Source organism: Musca vetustissima, unplaced genomic scaffold (genome assembly GCF_032173495.1).
Source record: "Musca vetustissima isolate MV318-11 ecotype Yass unplaced genomic scaffold, APGP_CSIRO_Mvet_v1 utg4569, whole genome shotgun sequence".
NCBI lineage: Eukaryota > Metazoa > Arthropoda > Insecta > Diptera > Muscidae > Musca > Musca vetustissima.
In genome coordinates, this window is record NW_026877951.1 from 107,568 (window position 1) to 125,514 (window position 17,947).

General features: G+C 33.0%; 2 protein-coding genes across 3 annotated transcripts in view; one reads left to right on the top strand and one right to left on the bottom strand.

The window, feature by feature from the left end:
- Nucleotides 1-3,433, top strand: part of LOC133322673 (14-3-3 protein epsilon) — an 83,381-nt gene extending 79,948 nt beyond the window's left edge. For both annotated transcript variants that reach the window (XM_061531638.1, XM_061531639.1), the window contains exons 3-5: nt 2,372-2,841; nt 3,059-3,239; nt 3,343-3,433. In XM_061531638.1, coding sequence (XP_061387622.1) covers nt 2,372-2,841; nt 3,059-3,239; nt 3,343-3,398 — 707 coding nt within the window. In that variant the 3' untranslated portion in view covers nt 3,399-3,433. The remainder of the gene's footprint in view (nt 1-2,371; nt 2,842-3,058; nt 3,240-3,342) is intronic.
- A 7,053-nt stretch (nt 3,434-10,486) lies between these two features.
- LOC133322688 (VPS35 endosomal protein sorting factor-like) lies at nt 10,487-15,164 on the bottom strand. The gene is made up of 13 exons (XM_061531654.1): nt 15,151-15,164; nt 14,814-15,087; nt 14,572-14,755; nt 14,170-14,500; nt 13,970-14,110; nt 13,729-13,897; nt 13,498-13,664; nt 13,159-13,438; nt 12,895-13,041; nt 11,601-11,767; nt 10,882-11,540; nt 10,556-10,828; nt 10,487-10,494 (listed from the first exon to the last, which is right to left on the bottom strand). The coding sequence occupies exons 1-13, from the start codon at nt 15,162-15,164 to the stop codon at nt 10,487-10,489; spliced, it is 2,814 nt and encodes a 937-aa protein (XP_061387638.1).
- Nucleotides 15,165-17,947: the final 2,783 nt, after the last annotated feature.

Genomic DNA, 17,947 nt, shown 5'->3' on the forward strand with positions numbered 1-17,947 from the left:
TGTGTTTGTGCCGTTTACATATTTTGTTTTAGCTTTTTTCTGCGATTTAAGTGGTCTGTGGGATATGCCGCCATAACCTAGCCAGCCAGTCAGTCGTCTATTTGTCTGCTGTTGTTTGAAATTGAAGATTGATGTTGTAAGCAGGGCTTTTCTTTATTCTTGCTGTTGTTTTCTTTTAGGCCACAAATGTTTAATTCCCATTCATCTTCTTTCTCCCCTTGGTTACGACAACAACATGCGTGTTCTTGATTGTTTTATGCAGCAAACAATTATCTAGACTCGTGCCAGAATTGTTTTTTTTTTGTTCATGGATATGATTTACAATTATCTGCATTTCCTTCTCCATTGTTGAGTCTTCTTTGTATTGTTGGTTGTTTTTGGTCTGTTGCTGCGCCTGTCTGTTCCACGATGCCTCCTGGTTAGTTATTTGCATGACTGCTAAAAACTGCAAGTGAAATGGGTTTTTGTTTCTTTTCTCCGAAAGACAGACAGACAACTTAACCATCGTTACGAGATGCTTAAATTATTGAAGGTCATTATTAATATTCTAACTTTAGCCTAGTTTTTTTTTGTTGTCTTATGAAGTGAGTTATGAAACACTTGAGAGATTATAAAACCCATAGGGATATTAAATTAGATTAGAATAATTTTAAAACTCAAAAATTCAAAAGTCAGGCTATTTTAGAAGAGAGATGTGTGACCTTTGTAATACTAAGGAAAGCTCCTTCAATGTGTAAGAGTTTTTGCATCTCTTCTATATGAAGAACATCTTGTAATAATCCATTGAGGAAATTTAATTCATAATATTGGCCACAAGTCAATACTAATAAAATGTGGGTTTCTGAAACGAAACAAATTAATCATTTTGGACCTTAGTACTCTTCTAATTATCTCAAATAGTTTAAAAGATTAAAAAAACGAGTTTTTTACCCTGATTTTTTGGAAAAACTCCTTAGAACATGGGTCCATTATACGCCTTATTATAGTCAATATCTCAAATTATAGGCTACAATTTGCGCTTTCCAAAATGGTGCGATAGGTCACATTAGAACCCTACAAAAACGAGGAAATTCATTTGCGAAATATTTTTAAATTATACCCATATCGGATCCGTAAGACCGAGTATAACCGGATACACTGACATCCGGGCCCAAAGAAAAAAATATATCCCCATAATTAGGGTAAAAATATCTACCTCTGAAAAAGGTTTCAAAAAATTTTTTCTATGTATTTCACATAGATGAGTATTTTGATTTGTAGAATAAGAACATTTTGCCTTCTATAAGAATATTTAGTTGGCACTCTTTGAAAAGACCGTTGGGCCTACGTTGAGCAATCTGTCTTTCCCTGGAAAATGAATTGTCATTCTTTATGGCTATCTAGCGAAAAACGTTTTTTTACCTACCATTAGAAGTTACATCTGGTCTTTTCATTGTAAAAACGAATTGAATATTTCAACTCCTATTGACCTTCTAATAATACTGGTGTTTTCAGGAGGATTTAAGTCAAATTTATACAACCCTATAGACCTTTACCTTATAAAAAATGTTTTATTGCCCTTCTGTCGGAGTCTTTTCCCGATCTCTGAGAAGACTATACTAAACTTCAATGAGAAATCTTTTGTTTTCATTTAGAAAATCTCCCGTCTTCAGTTGGCAATATATGAGAACCTATTTGATTTTTTTAACGAATATCTGTGGAATCAAAAAATATCCATGATAATACTTACCCGCCATTTATGAGTCTTCTATGGGAAAATATCTAAGAGAACACACCTATATTCTATGTTATGGGAAATATTTTTGGACTTATGTAGGGAAATCTGAAACATTTCTTATTTTATCTAAGATCATTGAAGGAAATGCCTTCGGAATTTTATTAGATCTCCTTGTTTTTGGTTTTAGAGTAGTATTCTATAAAAAATGAACTTCCTAAGCATGGATTTGGGTCCGTATTGGATAACGTGTCTTTTTTGCATTTTTTAAATACTTTGATTGTATAAGAAACTTAAGTGGTATATTATTTGCTACGATTTCAACAATTACCAAAAATATAGTATTTTACGTTTTAAAATATACCCTTCGGTCGTCAATTGACTCAACATTTTTTTACTTCAAACCCATTTTGATATCCAACCATTTATAAATTCCTGTATTTCGTAATTTATATAAATTTTGAAATAAATAATTGGCACTCCCAGATATGACATACCCACCTTTACAATACTAATTGAACTCGATAACCAGCAACAAATGAAGATGAATGTATGGACCCTTGCAAATTTCTCACATAATTTTAAATAAAAAAAAGAACAATTTTGAAATTATTTTCTTATCTTTCATATTTTTCTTCTTCTTTTTTTCCATTACAGAAATGGTTGAGGCCATGAAAAAAGTTGCCTCCATGGATGTTGAACTAACCGTTGAAGAACGTAATCTTTTATCGGTTGCCTACAAAAATGTGATTGGCGCTCGTCGTGCCTCATGGCGTATAATTACCTCAATTGAACAAAAGGAGGAGAATAAGGGTGCCGAGGAGAAATTGGAAATGATCAAAACCTATCGCGGACAAGTCGAAAAAGAATTACGCGATATATGCTCGGACATATTAAATGTTTTAGAGAAACATCTCATTCCATGTGCCACCACAGGCGAAAGTAAAGTATTCTACTATAAAATGAAGGGTGATTACCATCGTTATTTGGCTGAATTTGCAACCGGTTCGGATCGCAAAGATGCGGCCGAAAATTCATTGATTGCCTATAAGGCAGCTAGTGATATTGCTATGAATGATTTGCCACCAACACATCCAATTCGTTTGGGTTTGGCGCTTAATTTCTCGGTGAGTAGAATTTGAATTGGCCATTTTGATATAGAAAATAGTATTTAGAAAAAAAAAACTCCCTCAAATGAAGCAAAACATTTTCCAATTGATGTCAAATCTTTCCACACACAAAGCTTCCATATGATCTACACCAGAAATCAACCACCTCAACATGATTTGATTTGTGACCTTTCAATACTAACCAAATGTTTCCTCATTTATTTTTCTTTTCCAGGTATTCTATTATGAAATTTTGAACTCACCCGATCGCGCCTGCCGTTTGGCGAAAGCAGCATTCGATGATGCCATTGCAGAACTTGATACATTAAGTGAAGAAAGTTACAAAGATTCCACACTTATCATGCAACTGCTGAGGGACAACCTTACATTATGGACATCGGATATGCAAGCCGATGGTAAGTGTTTGTTCTGTACTAAATACATACCTCCGCCCCCCATATGCGAATTGTTGATTATACTTATACATGTGCATACTTTGTTTTTCTTCTTCTCTTGCAGGTGATGGTGAACAAAAAGAACAAATCCAAGATGTTGAAGATCAGGATGTGTCGTAATTTAAGTAAACCCCCCACAAAACAAAACAAAAAAATCCTTAAAAACAAAACAAAAACATACCCCCTAAAATACTATTTGCATTTCTTATTTTTAAAACTACAACAACAACAAGAAACAGAAAGAAAGGAAACTGTTCTCCAGTTATTACCGCAACTGCAACACCACCTTCTCCACAACCACCACCACTACAAGAACAACAATCCCAGAAACAATTCATAATTCATGGCTCCCTTCTCTATTCCTCCTTCCACCACCCACCCCCAAACTACATATAATTAATAAAATTTTTCAATTCGGAAATACCAGAAGTACACATCTCTTTTTCATCTCTTGTCTTTTTATGTTCGTTTGTATTAATTAAATCAAACAGCCAGTCAGTCAATCGAGCGATCGAGTGGTCGGTCGTTGGATCGACAATCCGCAGAAGCATGTTTTTTTCTACATCATCAACAAAACAACAACTACTATTATTATTATATTATTATACATATGTATTTTTTTTAAATGTAGTCATTACAATTAAATGTAATAATTCTATATTTTCCACTTTTTATAGAGGTCACATTCGATAATACAAAAAACAAGAGCAGTAGAAACTGAAAAGAAAACAAAAAATACAGAAACTACTCTTCTTCCCCTCCACTCCAATAAAACACACAAAAATTCAGCTCGTTGTCTCCTTTATTATTTTGCGTCACCCCATGTGTGTCCAATAAATGCAGCCGCCAATAGACACAATTCTACACCACCTTCTCCTCCATCATTTCAATGTTTGAAAATGAAAAAATTATTTTTTTGCATTACAAAAAAGGATAAATAATAAAAGCAAAAATATTATAACAAAAATGAAAATTATATATTAAAAATAAAATAAAAAACAGCAACAAATAAGAACAACAACATCAGAAAAAATTACATCAAAAAATAAACAACAAATAAAAGAAAAAAACAAACACAACAAAAATATTATCATTTTTTAAATATTGAGAGAAGATTAGAGAACAATTGCGCAAAGTGATGAGAGACAGACATACAACTAAAAAAGAAGTACATATATTAGAAATACAAGACACACACACTTCCAACCAACCACCCACACAACAACACACCACACACTAAATCCCAAACAACCTACCTACCAACTAACCAATAAACCATCAAGAAGCAGCAGCAGAAGAACAGTCATATAAAATTACATAAAAAAATTTGATAATTAATAATAAAAAACTGCTACGAAACACACAATAAAATAAACAAATTTATTATTAATCAAATATTAGTAAATAATTCTTAATTTTTAAGACTGCTGCGGAACAGTTTAATATCATTCTTAGGTAGAGGGAGAGAGGAAGGAAGGCGTATGAGTTATTCCGTTTCGTTTTTTTTTTACTTTTGCAATGGAATGTGATTTGTGAATAATTGTGTGCCCTAGTGGTGGGGATTTAAAAATCGTTTTCTACGCACTTCATGGATATTCATTTAAATGTTTAATACTTATTTTTTTTATTGTCGGATGGGAATATGTGCGAAAGGGAATATAAGGGGACTTTTATGCATTTGGGAAAGTTCCAATACATGCGATCTAAAAATGAACTGTCTATCGTAGGCAATTTTTGTTTATTCAATCCTAATACTGTATATGGATTTGGAAACCACAAAATACCCACAATCTTGTTGAATATTTTTTTATGTTTACGTTCTAGAGTATTCATGTGTGGTGTTGGTTGAGCAACGTCGATGATTATTGTGTTGACTTTTTGAATCGTTAATATACTTCAGTTACCGATCTCCATGTATTGGAATGGGACTTATGAAAACGAACAGGGTAACGTACAGCGTTCTGTACAGTATATATTCTTGATCAGAGTAACATTTATAGCCATGTCAGTTCGTTTGACCGTGAGATAAATCGCCAAAATTTGGCATAGAGTCGTCTTTTGTCTGCAGGCAGGTCAACTTCGAAGATGGGCTATATCGGTCAAAGTTTAGGCATATCCCCCATATAAGGGTGCCGCTCAATTTTCGATATTTTTGGGTTCTTGAGCTCACTTTTCAACCGAATTCGCTGAAATTTGGTACATTGGGTTCTTTTTGGGTATCAAATGCCTCCACTACAAATTAAAAAAATAGGTCCACTTTTTTTGGTAGCCCCCATATAAAGGTACCCCCAATTTACGGTATTTTCGGGGGTTAAAGAGCGTTTTTAACAATGGGTTCTTATTGGGTACCAAATTTCTTCACTAAAAATTGTAATTATAGGCCCATTTTTTCGGGTAGCCCCCATATAGGGTACCCTCAATTTTCGGTATTTTGGTGTTCTTGAGCGCGTTTTCAACCGAATTCGCTATGGTAACAAATCATCCTTCTAAAAAGTATTAATATTTGCCCCCTTTTTATATTCCCCCTTTTTATATTAAAATAAGTTTATATAAGTTCCGTGTGTAGGGGTTGTCCCTATATAGGCGTATTATACCAAAGTATAGGGGGAAATAGTCAGTTTTTCACTTTGTATATTCTACCATGCGTTATTAGTATCGTCCATGTTTTGGGGTTTTCATTAAAAATTGCTGAAATTTGTATTTGGTGTACATAATGGATTACATAAACCGGTTTGTAGAATTATCTGTATAGGTTCACTTTTTGGTATATTCCCTATGTTTTCATTTCAAGTATCTGTCAGTATACCTATGGTGGGAGGGTATCCAAGGGCCGAATTTAACGCTTTTTCACTTGTTTGTATTCATATACTTCCATTTGAAATTCATAACATTTTATTTGAAATACATAACATTTGATTTGAAATACATAACACTTTCATTTCATTTAAATTCGAAAAATATTATTGGTAACAGAAATTCATACATATTGAATTTGAAATGAATTGTTACGAATTACAACTGAAATATTATGAACTGCACGTGAAATGTTATGAATTTTAAATTGAATTCATTGAATTGTAAATTAATTTCTTTGCAGTTCAAATAAAACTCTACGAATTTAGAATGGAAATATACGAATGACAAACGGAAATGTTTTTTTTTTTATTTCATATGAAAAGTTTAAAATAGCAAATGAAATGTTGTAAATTACCAATTACATTCTCGAATTAAAACTGAAATGTTATGAATTGCAAATTGAGTTTGCGAATTACAAATGAAATTCTCGAATTGCAATTGAAATGTTTTGAATAACATTTGAAAAAGGTGTAGTTTAATTTAGACATTAAAACATGAATCAAAACACATCATTATGTGGCCAAAAGGTTTGACATTTAAAAAATAGCACTGAAGTTTGTTCCACCTTTATTGTTGTTGTTGGGTGGAGGGGGAGAAAATTTCATAAATGTTATATTACCCTAGGGTGTCATAAACCAATTTTACTTTTAATTATGGGGTAGCAGGATGTGTTTTGGTGTGTACAACTTGGGTAGAATAATTAATAGCACGAAAGAAACGGAGTAAGGACCAACAATGACATCATACTTGCATTATTTAAGGACTTCCTTTATTTCCGGTAATTGAAATGACTATTAAACTGTTAGTGGAGTTTGTTTTTATTGTCGGCCCTTTTTCGCTGGTAAATTGAGTTTGTTTTTATTGTCGGCCCCTTTTCGCTGGTAAATTCATCAGATTTCTTAGAATGGCTCATAAGTAAATGGTAACATTTATTAGAATGTGTGTGTCTATTAAAAAAACAAACAAAACAAAGAAACGTCTTTTTCAAACACACTAAGTTGTACGGTCATATTCTTGTCCTCAAACCAACTACACCATTAAGGTTTTGGTGTTTAAATATTTGCTTAAGGGTACTTCTTTTTTATAAATGTGACAGGGATGGTTTGCTGGAAGGTAAATGCAAATAAACTGCTTATATTCATCTGAAAGCTATGGACGAATGCCTTCTTTAAAAAAGTTGTTTTCATAAAGAATTTGAATTTTTCGTTCAGAAAATTTATATAAAAATGTCAATGAATTGTCGACATTCCCTAAATGCTTTGCAGTTTTCTTATTTTTTCTCAATTACTAGAAGTTTTCATTCTCGGGATGGTTATGGAAAAAAAGCTTGACTTTCATTTATAGTTCTATAGTTAGTTTCCTATTTTTGAAAAAAAACACCCTACTTGTTAAAAAAAGAAATCACGCCCCCACAAAGAAAGGTATTCCTCTTTTTCTTCTTCTTTGTTTTGCCATAATTTATTACGCTTTTGTGTAGTGAAGAGTTTATGAAAATACCTATAGTTACAAAAAAGTAAACAACAAAAAAACAAGTGGTAGTGTATATTATTATACAAAATATGGAAATAAATTACAACAAACAAAAAAATGATACACAAATTATACGATATTTACTTTTACACTTTACTATTCCAAAATCCAAACTCGCATTCATACTACAGAACACAAACTCACACACACACACTTACGTACACTAAACTTCATAATTCTCATAATAATAAAAAACAACAACAAAAACCATAAATAAATTGAAAATAAAGAAACAGAATAATACGAGCATATAATTACAGCAGCGTATCACTTTGATCATAAGAATATATTTAAATAAAACAACAACAAAAAAACAAAAAACGACAATTCTTTTCCAATAAAAAAAACTTAGAAAAAAAACCAAAATTATTTATTGTGGTTTCTATTCAAAATTACAATATAAACGATTTCGTGAAAGATTAATTGTATCACAGTAAGTACAATTGTAGATTACTTCAAAAGGTCTTTCTATAGAAGTCCAAAAAGTCAAAAGGCTTTCGCATAGAAGACCAAAAGGTCTTCGCATTAAAAACAACACGTCTTTTAATAGAAGACGGAAAGATCTCATAAAATACCGAAAGATATTCTCATAGAAGACCAGAAGTTACTCTGATAGAAGACAAAAAAAATCTTCCTAAAGAAGCCCAAAAGAACAGAAGGTCCTCTCTAATAGTAGTCCAGAAGGTCTTCTTATAGAAGACCAAAAGGTAATCTGTGAGAAGATCAAAATGTGTTCTCATAAAATACCAAAGGGTCTTCGCATAGAAGACCAAAAGGCTTTCTCATAGAAGACCAAAAGGTCTTCTCATAGAAGACCAAAAGGTCTTCTCATAGAAGACCAAAAGGTCTTCTCATAGAAGACCAAAAGGTCTTCTCATAGAAGACCGAAAGGTCTTCTCATAGAAGACCAAAAGGTCTTCTCATAGAAGACCAAAAGGTCTTCTCATAGAAGACCAAAAGGTCTTCTCATAGAAGACCAAAAGGTCTTCTCATAGAAGACCAAAAGGTCTTCTCATAGAAGACCAAAAGGTCTTCTCATAGAAGACCAAAAGGTCTTCTCATAGAAGACCAAAAGGTCTTCTCATAGAAGACCAAAAGGTCTTCTCATAGAAGACCAAAAGGTCTTCTCATAGAAGACCAAAAGGTCTTCTCATAGAAGACCAAAAGGTCTTCTCATAGAAGACCAGGGGGGTTACTCTGTATTGCGTTGCGAAAGCCAGTGCGATGCGAAAGCTAAATGCGTTAAGAGTGCAATTTGGTACTCTGTATCGCTCACGCAAACGCATTCGCAAAATAAATCCAAAATAGGGCAACACTGGCACCACAAAGTAAACAATAACGAAAAATGACAAAAGGAAACGTCAAAAAATTGTAAATAAAAACATATTTGTATGTGGTACGAGTGTTTTTTTTAACATTAAACATTTCAAAACATATTTTTATGTGGTACGAGTGTTTTTTTTAAACAAAAATGACGAACCAACTAAAAAAAAAGAATTTTAAGAGAAAATAGAAGTACGAATAATGTGTCAAACGTTTTCAAATATTTAATTTTTATAAATTTGTACAAAATGTTCGTCTCAATAAAGATGCGTTTATGTTTTTAATAAACGCTATTAAAAATGACCTCGTCGTTCCAAATAGATCCACAGCAATTCCAAATCCAATAAAAGTGGACGTTGAAATTGCTTGGACAAGGTGGTTATCAACACCAACCTGTAAATATGCACACATAGTTTCACATTTTATATATATAAAATATAAAACATTACTTTTTCCCAACCAGCGACATCTCTTACAGGAGGTCCATCTGAATTAAGGTCATCATCCAGTTTTCTCTACAATTTTTTCGCGCGTCGTTTCGCATTTGAACTCTACAACTGGCCCCTTGCCAAATCGCTGTGTTGCACCATAAAATCTACTAAAGTTTGGAACTGACGGTGCTGAGTCGTCAACTGTAACTTTTTTTGGCTTTCACCCAAAATAATTATCAATTTAGATGTAAATAAAAACTTTAATTGTTCTTATTTACATGTTTCGCTTCATTTGCGTTTGCTATTTTGTTAACGCAAGATATTTGCGTTTAACGAACTAGTTTGACATGCGTTTTCGTATTACAGATTGCGGTGATGCCACATTTGCGTAAAGTAGATGCGAAAGGAGATACGAAAACGAATTAGAGAGTACCAATTACGCGATGCGATACAATTTTTCTTACGCATCGCAATACAGAGTAACCCCCCAGAAGGTCTTCTCATAGAAGACCAGAAGGTCTTCGTATAGAATATCAAAAGGTATTCTTATAGAAGACAAAAAGGTCTTCTCATAGAAGACCAAAAGTACTTCTCATAGAAGACCAAAAGATCTTCTCATAGAAGACCATAAAGTCTTCTCATAGAAGACAAACAATTCTTATAAATACTACAAAGTTTTCTTATAGAAGACCAAAAAATCTTCTCAACCATCATCAATTGTAGTATAAAGAAGTTATATATATTTAATGAATTCTAAATTGTACATGAGTATAAATAATTTTTCTTAATAATACAAAGCTTATGTTATGATAATTGATTATTTAAAGTGGTCATCGTTCATTGTGTCAGTTTTCGATAATAAAAAAACGATTTAAGCGTTCAACGCCGATTACTGCTTCGATTGCAAACGTGCAAGTATTTGTTGCAAATACTTGGCCTGAGAAGGAAAAATGTTTTGCAATATTTTATGATAATCCTCGAGAGACTTTAGGACACGAACCTGCAGGAATACACAAATAAATAATATAATATTATTACTAATAAAAATTTATTATTTTTTAATATAATTTAACCAACTAATATGTTAATATGTAAAATAAAAATTATCGTTTGTAATCTGGCACATTCTGCAGATACTTACAATATATTTCGCTTCCATTAGGGATTCATGTTTCAAGGCCAATAGACCCAGATTCAAAGCCAAAAGATATATTTGTTCCTTGGATAAATCAGCATAGCGTACAATGCGTACCAAAAGTTCCAATGAAAGTGTGGCTTGCAGTTTATATTGTTGGATATTACCCAATTGACTTAAACATCGTAGGATTTCTTCCACCACAAAGGCACACAAATTATTTACCTCACCCAAAAATTTGGGATCGTGGCCATATAGATCATCATTAGAAATAACTAAAAAAAAATAAACAATTGTTAAATTAAAAAATATATATATTTAAACCTACCTCCCGGTATGTGATAGGGAAACGTTTCCAAACTTTGCACATACAACATATCTAGAGCATTTAAGTAGATATTTGCGGGACCACTTTCGTGGGCAAACGGATATTTTTGAATAACATCCAATAGCAAACGTAACAAATACAATACACCCTGATCCGGGCTATCGGGTACCAATACCAATGTGGCCAACATATTATTAAGAAACGCTGTAAGATACGTATCCATTGTTCGTGATTTACCATCGATATCTATGGTATTTTGTAAATCTGGTACAAGATTTAATGCCTCCTCAAAGCAAGCATCAGCCTGGCCCAAACAATTGTTCACCAATGCTACTTGTCCACTCAATAAATATAAATCCATTTGTTGTTGTATCGATGTAATACTGGGTATGGTTATAAAACAAAATGCCACACAGGCCTTAACAAAACTCAGCGTTTTTCGTGTATGTTTATATTGCACAATTTGACATGTTTCCATTGCCAATTTATTAACGGAATGTACTAAAGTATTGTACACACTATCGAGATTAGAAAATGTACCCCTCGCCTCGACATAAAAACTTAATTGCTTCTCGAAATCTGTACCAAAATGAACTTTACGTATAAAATTGCAAATTAAATTTGAGATTTGTCGCCTTTCATCTTCAACGGTTAGGGCACTGAAAGAAACGGATGTATTTAAATGATGTATTTTCAAAATGAATGCTGTAATGACTTACTTTACATAATCATTGAGTATTTTTCCGATATACATTAAGGCATTTATAACAATGGGATCATTTGTGGAATCACTACCATTTCGTTTGTAAATATCCAAAATATGCTTGCAAGCTTCAACTTTTAGTGACTCTTTTTGAAATAAGTCCAAATAGGCCAAAAAGTGTTCCTAGAAATAGAAAAGAAGATTTTAAAAAATGATTTATAGATTATTTGTGTCTACACAAATAATCTAATAAATGTTTAATTGGCAATTATTTTTTATGAGCCGAATATTTTAGATATGATCTGAAAATTTGGGAAATTGGCTAAGTAAGACTTTAACTCCTCGAAGGCTTTGCAACATTTCTGAAACCTTCTGGAAAGATGTCTTCCTTAAAAAATCTTCTTGAGTTCTTTTAGATAAAGTCTCCGAGAGTTCTAGAATTCTAAGAGCCCCCTGACTTCCTCAAAAAATCAAAAAGATTTATACAATGAGATTTCAGGGTAAGAAGTCTTCATGATCTTTTCATCGAAGATGATATGATATTCTTGTTTTCGTGACATTCTTCTACAAGAAGACCTTGGGATTTTTTTATGAAGAGACCAAAAGTTCTCCTCATAGAAGACAAAGGTTCTTCTTATAGAATATCAACATGCCTTCTCATAGGAGATCAAAATGTCTTCTCATAGAAGATTAAGAGGTATTGTCATAGAAGATCAAAAAGTCGACTCTTAGAAGGACAAAAAGTCTACTCATTGAAGATCAAGAGGTCTTTATATAGAAGACCAAAAAGTCTTCATACAAGAAGATCTCAATTATGAGAATACATCGACCTATTGGTCGACTTGTTATACATAAAAACTCACAAGGTAACCTATGGTAAAAATGAGTTCTTTTCCGCGAGAATGCCTCTTCAACTTTTATGAGAGAATTTTCTGGTTTTCATGTTACGATTGGGATCATATTTTTATGATATATTTAAGAATAAATTCATTAATTGTAATCTGTGAGAGGAATCTGGTTCCTCTAAGAGAGTGTTATCTGGTTCTCTGCGAAAAAATCTGAATTTCTTCAAAGATACCTTTTGAGATATACACAGAAAACTATGTGATTGATATTTTATGTAAAGACTGTTTGATATAGAAGAAGAGAAGACCCCTTTGTCGTCTATGAGGAGACCTTTTGGTCGTCTATCGAAGATCTATCTAGACTACATATGATTGTCTATGATTTTTAGATCTTCTATGATCTGATCTCTTTACTATTTCTGGAAACAAAATAGATAAAAGTTGCTTAATCACAATTGGACTTACTTGCACCAAAAGCAATTCAATATTTTTGTGATATTGCAATATTTTATCCAGTATATTCCTCAATTGTTGATGATGTTTTTCGCACACGGCCTTTGAGATGGAAATGCGACTGTGTATTTCTCCCAGGAAGCGATTTACTTCGGCAATCTGAAAAAGATTGTAATTACTATATTTTCACAGGGATACAAAAATGTCTTAAAATCAAAATTTATTTAAAATTGACGTGACGTAGATAGGTATTGCGAATTAATCCCTTTTACTTACCGGCATATTTGTGGCAATATATTGTGCCCATGATTCAACACTTATTATATATTCATTGGGATCGGTAAAGGTATTAATGGTCTTAAACACTTCATGTAAAAATGTTTGTTTGGATTCACACAGTGGCGAGCATGTACTCATACTTGTACCCAGTGCTTTGAAGAGTTGCGACTTAGAAATACCCTCAGTAGAGGCGGATAAAACATTAACAAATTCAAAGGCATGAGCGGCAATGAATTCCGGTTGGAAGGCGTGTAAAATTGACATAAGAATTGTGCCACTGTAATACAATTTGTATATTAGAATCGATGTAGAATTGGAATACATTAAAGATCTTACTTATTTTTTATACTTTGAACATCCTTGAGAATTTCTTCATTGTAGAGACTATTTTTGTGCACCAATGCTTCTAAGATAAAATTTAAAGCAGGACCATATAATGCCAAATAAGCTGACATATCAACCCGTTGTCTATTCAATTCAGAACGTATTGAACCGCTAAATATCTGCAAGGAGAAAGGTAATTAAAATTGAACAAAATTTTAAAACAAAAGTAGGGGTCTATCTTACCGTTTGATATATGTACAGGAAGTCTCTGAAATTTTGATAAATATATGCCTTGTTGGGTGATTGCAAAAGTACCCCGGTACGCACTAAGTAGCAACGGGCATATATGGCCACCAATGGATCTCCAATACCACGTAAAGCTTTGGTTAAGCGCAGTAAAGCATCGTCGTAACTAATGTTAACAGAAAATAATAATTTTGCATAAATTTGTTATTATAAATTCAAAAAAAACTCCCCCAATTACCTTTCATTTAAAAACTCATAACATTTTAGTATGGCCATTTCCACATACAACCTGGGTAAAAGTTCACGAATTGAGGCGATTTTGAAAAACCAATTTTGGCATGTATCTCGCGCACTATCAGCATTGGATTGGCGCATGGATCTGAAACAAAAAGTAGCAATTAATTCACTTCATTTATTTGTATTCGATGACAAACTTACTCTGGTCCCGAAGTGGCCTTCTGTTTAAGCCGATCATATACCAATTTTCCAAAAATATCCAATATATCTGTGATAAGAACAAATTGACTGGGATAAAAGGATAGAACAGAGGTATCTGCTAAAATTTTAGAACATTGTATTGCGATTTTCAAGGCCTTAACGCGCTGATCATTATGCCAGGATTGTACCAATTCATGATTTAATTGTTCTATGCGTTGAATATATTCCTGCTGGGTTAAGTCCATCATATGACGCACCGAGCCATCTTCAAAATCATCTAATTGTTCTAAACGAAATTTAACCTTATCGGAGACAACAGTTTGGACTTTAACTAAATGGAAAACGAGGGGAGGAAATAAAAGTTAATCGGGACAATTAAACACGGTATAGGGTATTATATACTTGTATCAGTTCCCAACTGAGATGAACTGGATGTTGTCAAGAAACTAGTTGATATTGATAGCTTTTCAGATGTGGTGAATTTATTTAATATGGTCAACCGTCTGGAATTCCAATTTAAAGTGTCCTCGAGTACGTCCAATGTTTCTTTGTCGCGTATTTTCGATTTGACCTTTTTAAAGGATTCCTGTAATGATAAATCCATTGTTTATTAACATAGTTTTAATTGAATTCCCCTTCCTTACATATTCCGAGGCCATTTGTGTTAATGGATCTATAGCATCCTGGTCCTGCTTTGCAAACTGCGACAAAGGATCCAGGGCCGCATCCAATGTTGTTTGTGACAACGGATCGGCCAGTACCGACATGCTAGATGAACGGCTACTGGCATTGCTACCCAAACTTGGCGCTCTTGTCCCCTTGCTATCCACCACTGTGACCAGTTTCAGTGGATGATCAAATGTCTGAAAACTTGGAAAGTAGTTTTTGGTGACCTCATAGAGGCGGGGTGCACAAACCCTGTGAAAACGAAGCCATAGTTGCTTATGTGGATTTCTTGATTATTGAAATAAGTTTTTTTACCAATCACTGGCCATTTTCATGGGTATTCTTCCAGTTCCAATTGATTCCTAGGGACCCGAACAGTAATCGCCTTGTGCTTCAATTGAACGATTCACTGAAATGAGTTAATGAACTATTTCTTATTATGAAATGTTGGAAGAAGTAAAATCAACGAAAATGCATTATGTTTACGAATGAGGAGAAAAGCTAGTGAGAGGAATAATATTTATATTTACGAATGGTAAGTGACAAACGACAAGAAAACAGCTGATATTCAAATACTAGATAGCAGGCCTGGATCAGATCTTGCAATATACATGGTGTGTAGATGGAATAACTGACGAACCAGCTCATTAATATACCGGGAGTTACAATTGAACTAAATTATTCCGATTCTAAGAAACCTCAATATTTGACTGCTATACACCACGAATTATATAGCAGATGCCAATTCGGTAGACTTGTTATGAAAAATTGATTCCCACAGTTCGTTTATGAAATTAGGGTTGCCGTGGAAACATTTTTCGTAAAAAGTGTCGCATTCTAATTGGAATGAGGTTGGCAATCTTTGTGAAGAGGAGGTTGTCAATCAACTGACAGATTGTAAGAAAAAGTTGAATTTCGAAATTCCGGTAGCGTCATCTTTTAAAGTTTCAGTTTTTTGACAAAGTATGTTTACAAATATCCATGACAAATTTTCAATCTTAATAAAATTTGGCGATATTTAAAATTGATAACAATGAGAGAATTAATGAAAATAGTGCTGAAAGAATTTGTCGTTGTGAATGTGTGTTATTAGCGGCAAGAATTGGCATGAAGTGGCCAAAATCCGAAATTGACATTGATTTCAATGAAAATAAAAAAAAGTTCATCAAACATTCCAATTTTCGCATGTTAATCAGATCGAATTTTAATTATGTCCTTGTGTTTTATTTAAACGGTCTGGTGGCTGCTTGAAATAGCCCAATAATACCAATATCTCACTGAAGGATGCACGAGATTTTGTAAGGGTAAGTGGCTATAATACTTATATTGAAAATGTAGATAGGAAACATATTGGAACATATTGGATTATTCTTAAATACTTCATATATTTTGAGCAACTAGACGGTACCCGCTTTTCAAATTGGATCTATAATCTATAGACCTTGCAATGAGCAGAGAATAAATAACATGTATCAGAAAAAGTGTTAGTGTAACCTAAGTTCCTTTGTCTTCGATATCCCTTGCTAATGATCTGTTTGAATTAGAATAATTGGGATTGGTGTAGCCGCATCCTACATCAAAATAAACTTTAAGAAAATAGAAGCCGACAATGTTTAAGAACTATAATATTGCAGTATTCTATGAATTCCAGACTTCGGTCGACAAGACGAAGGCAAAGTTACTAATTGCTTACATCTATATTTTATGTAGTATAACCTAAACCAACTCATAAGAGGCTTTCGCCATTTTAGGGATAATATAGCATCAATTGATTCCTGAGATAGGAGATAAATGTTCTCAGATAAGATAAAAAACACTACAATTCTGTATAGCAAATCTGCATGGTAGTAAAGGACATTGAATAAATCTTGACTGCAGGTTCTTGTCTGAGTCACAATGTTATCGATGATTTAGCTACCAAATATGTGGCCAGATTTTGTATAAGACACCTATCGCAGGTCGCATTTATAATCCGAATTGGATGAAATTTGGCACTGCTCATTTATTTGGCCCAAGGACGAACCCTATTGAAATTAGAGAAAATCGGTTCAGATTTAGATATAGCTCTCATATATATTTTCCTTCGATTTTATGTAAATGGTGCACTAAAGTCCCTATATATCTTACGATTTGCAAGAAATTTGGCATTGCGCACTGAATTTAGTCTAGAAAGATGTATGCTAAGTTTTGTGAAAATCGGTTCAGATTTAGATATAGCTTCCATATCTACTTTCGTCCGATATAATGTAAGTTGTGCACCACAGTCCCTACATATCTTACGATTTGCACGAAGCTTGACATAGCGTACTGAGTTGAGTCTAAAATGATGTGAGTTAAGTTTCGTGAAAATCGGTTAAGATTTAGATATAGCTCTCATATATTTTTGCGTCCGATTTAATGTAAACGGTGGACCAAAGTCCCTATATATCTTTCGATTGGCACGAAATTTGGCATAACATACTGAGTTGAGTCTAGAATGATGTTCGTTAAGTTTCGTGAAAATCGGTTCAGATTTAGTTAAGCTCCCATACACATTCCACCCAATTTAATGTAATTGGCATAGCGTACTGAACTGAATGATTCGAAAAATCGACGTCTGTTAGGATACATATACCAAAAGTGGTGAAGGGTATCATATAGTCGGGCTCGTCCTACTTTTCAACTTTCTTTACTGGTTTTTACTTGTATTTATTCTTGAAGTTTATAACCACATTTCCATATAATAAAACAAAAAATACACATTTTTTTTTAAATTTTTCGCCTTTATTATTTAAGTTGTTTTTATTTACTTAAATAAAATTATTTATTTACAAGAACACAATCAAATATTACAAAAAAATAAAAATATGAAAATAAGTACACACACAATATTACATTGTACAAAAAATATTACAAAAACACTCATTACAAGAATACATACTTAATAATTAGTGTGTATAAATGCTTATCGTAAATAATGACTATATATTTTGAATTTGTGATAATTCCATTTCATATCCTCTCTATTTTAGAATTATTTGTTATTCATAACATTTGTTGAACACTATGTGTATAATGTAGTTAGTTATGTTTTTTCTGATTGTTAATAACTAATATATGAGAGAGGGAGGTG

Excerpts from the sequence above, each read along its gene's own strand:
- LOC133322688 (XM_061531654.1), bottom strand. Across the intron at positions 13,439-13,497 it reads GTTCAAAGTATAAAAAATAA|TGGCACAATTCTTATGTCAA; the intron begins GTAAGATCTTTA and ends ATTGTATTACAG. Across the intron at positions 13,042-13,158 it reads ATATTGCCACAAATATGCCG|ATTGCCGAAGTAAATCGCTT; the intron begins GTAAGTAAAAGG and ends AATCTTTTTCAG.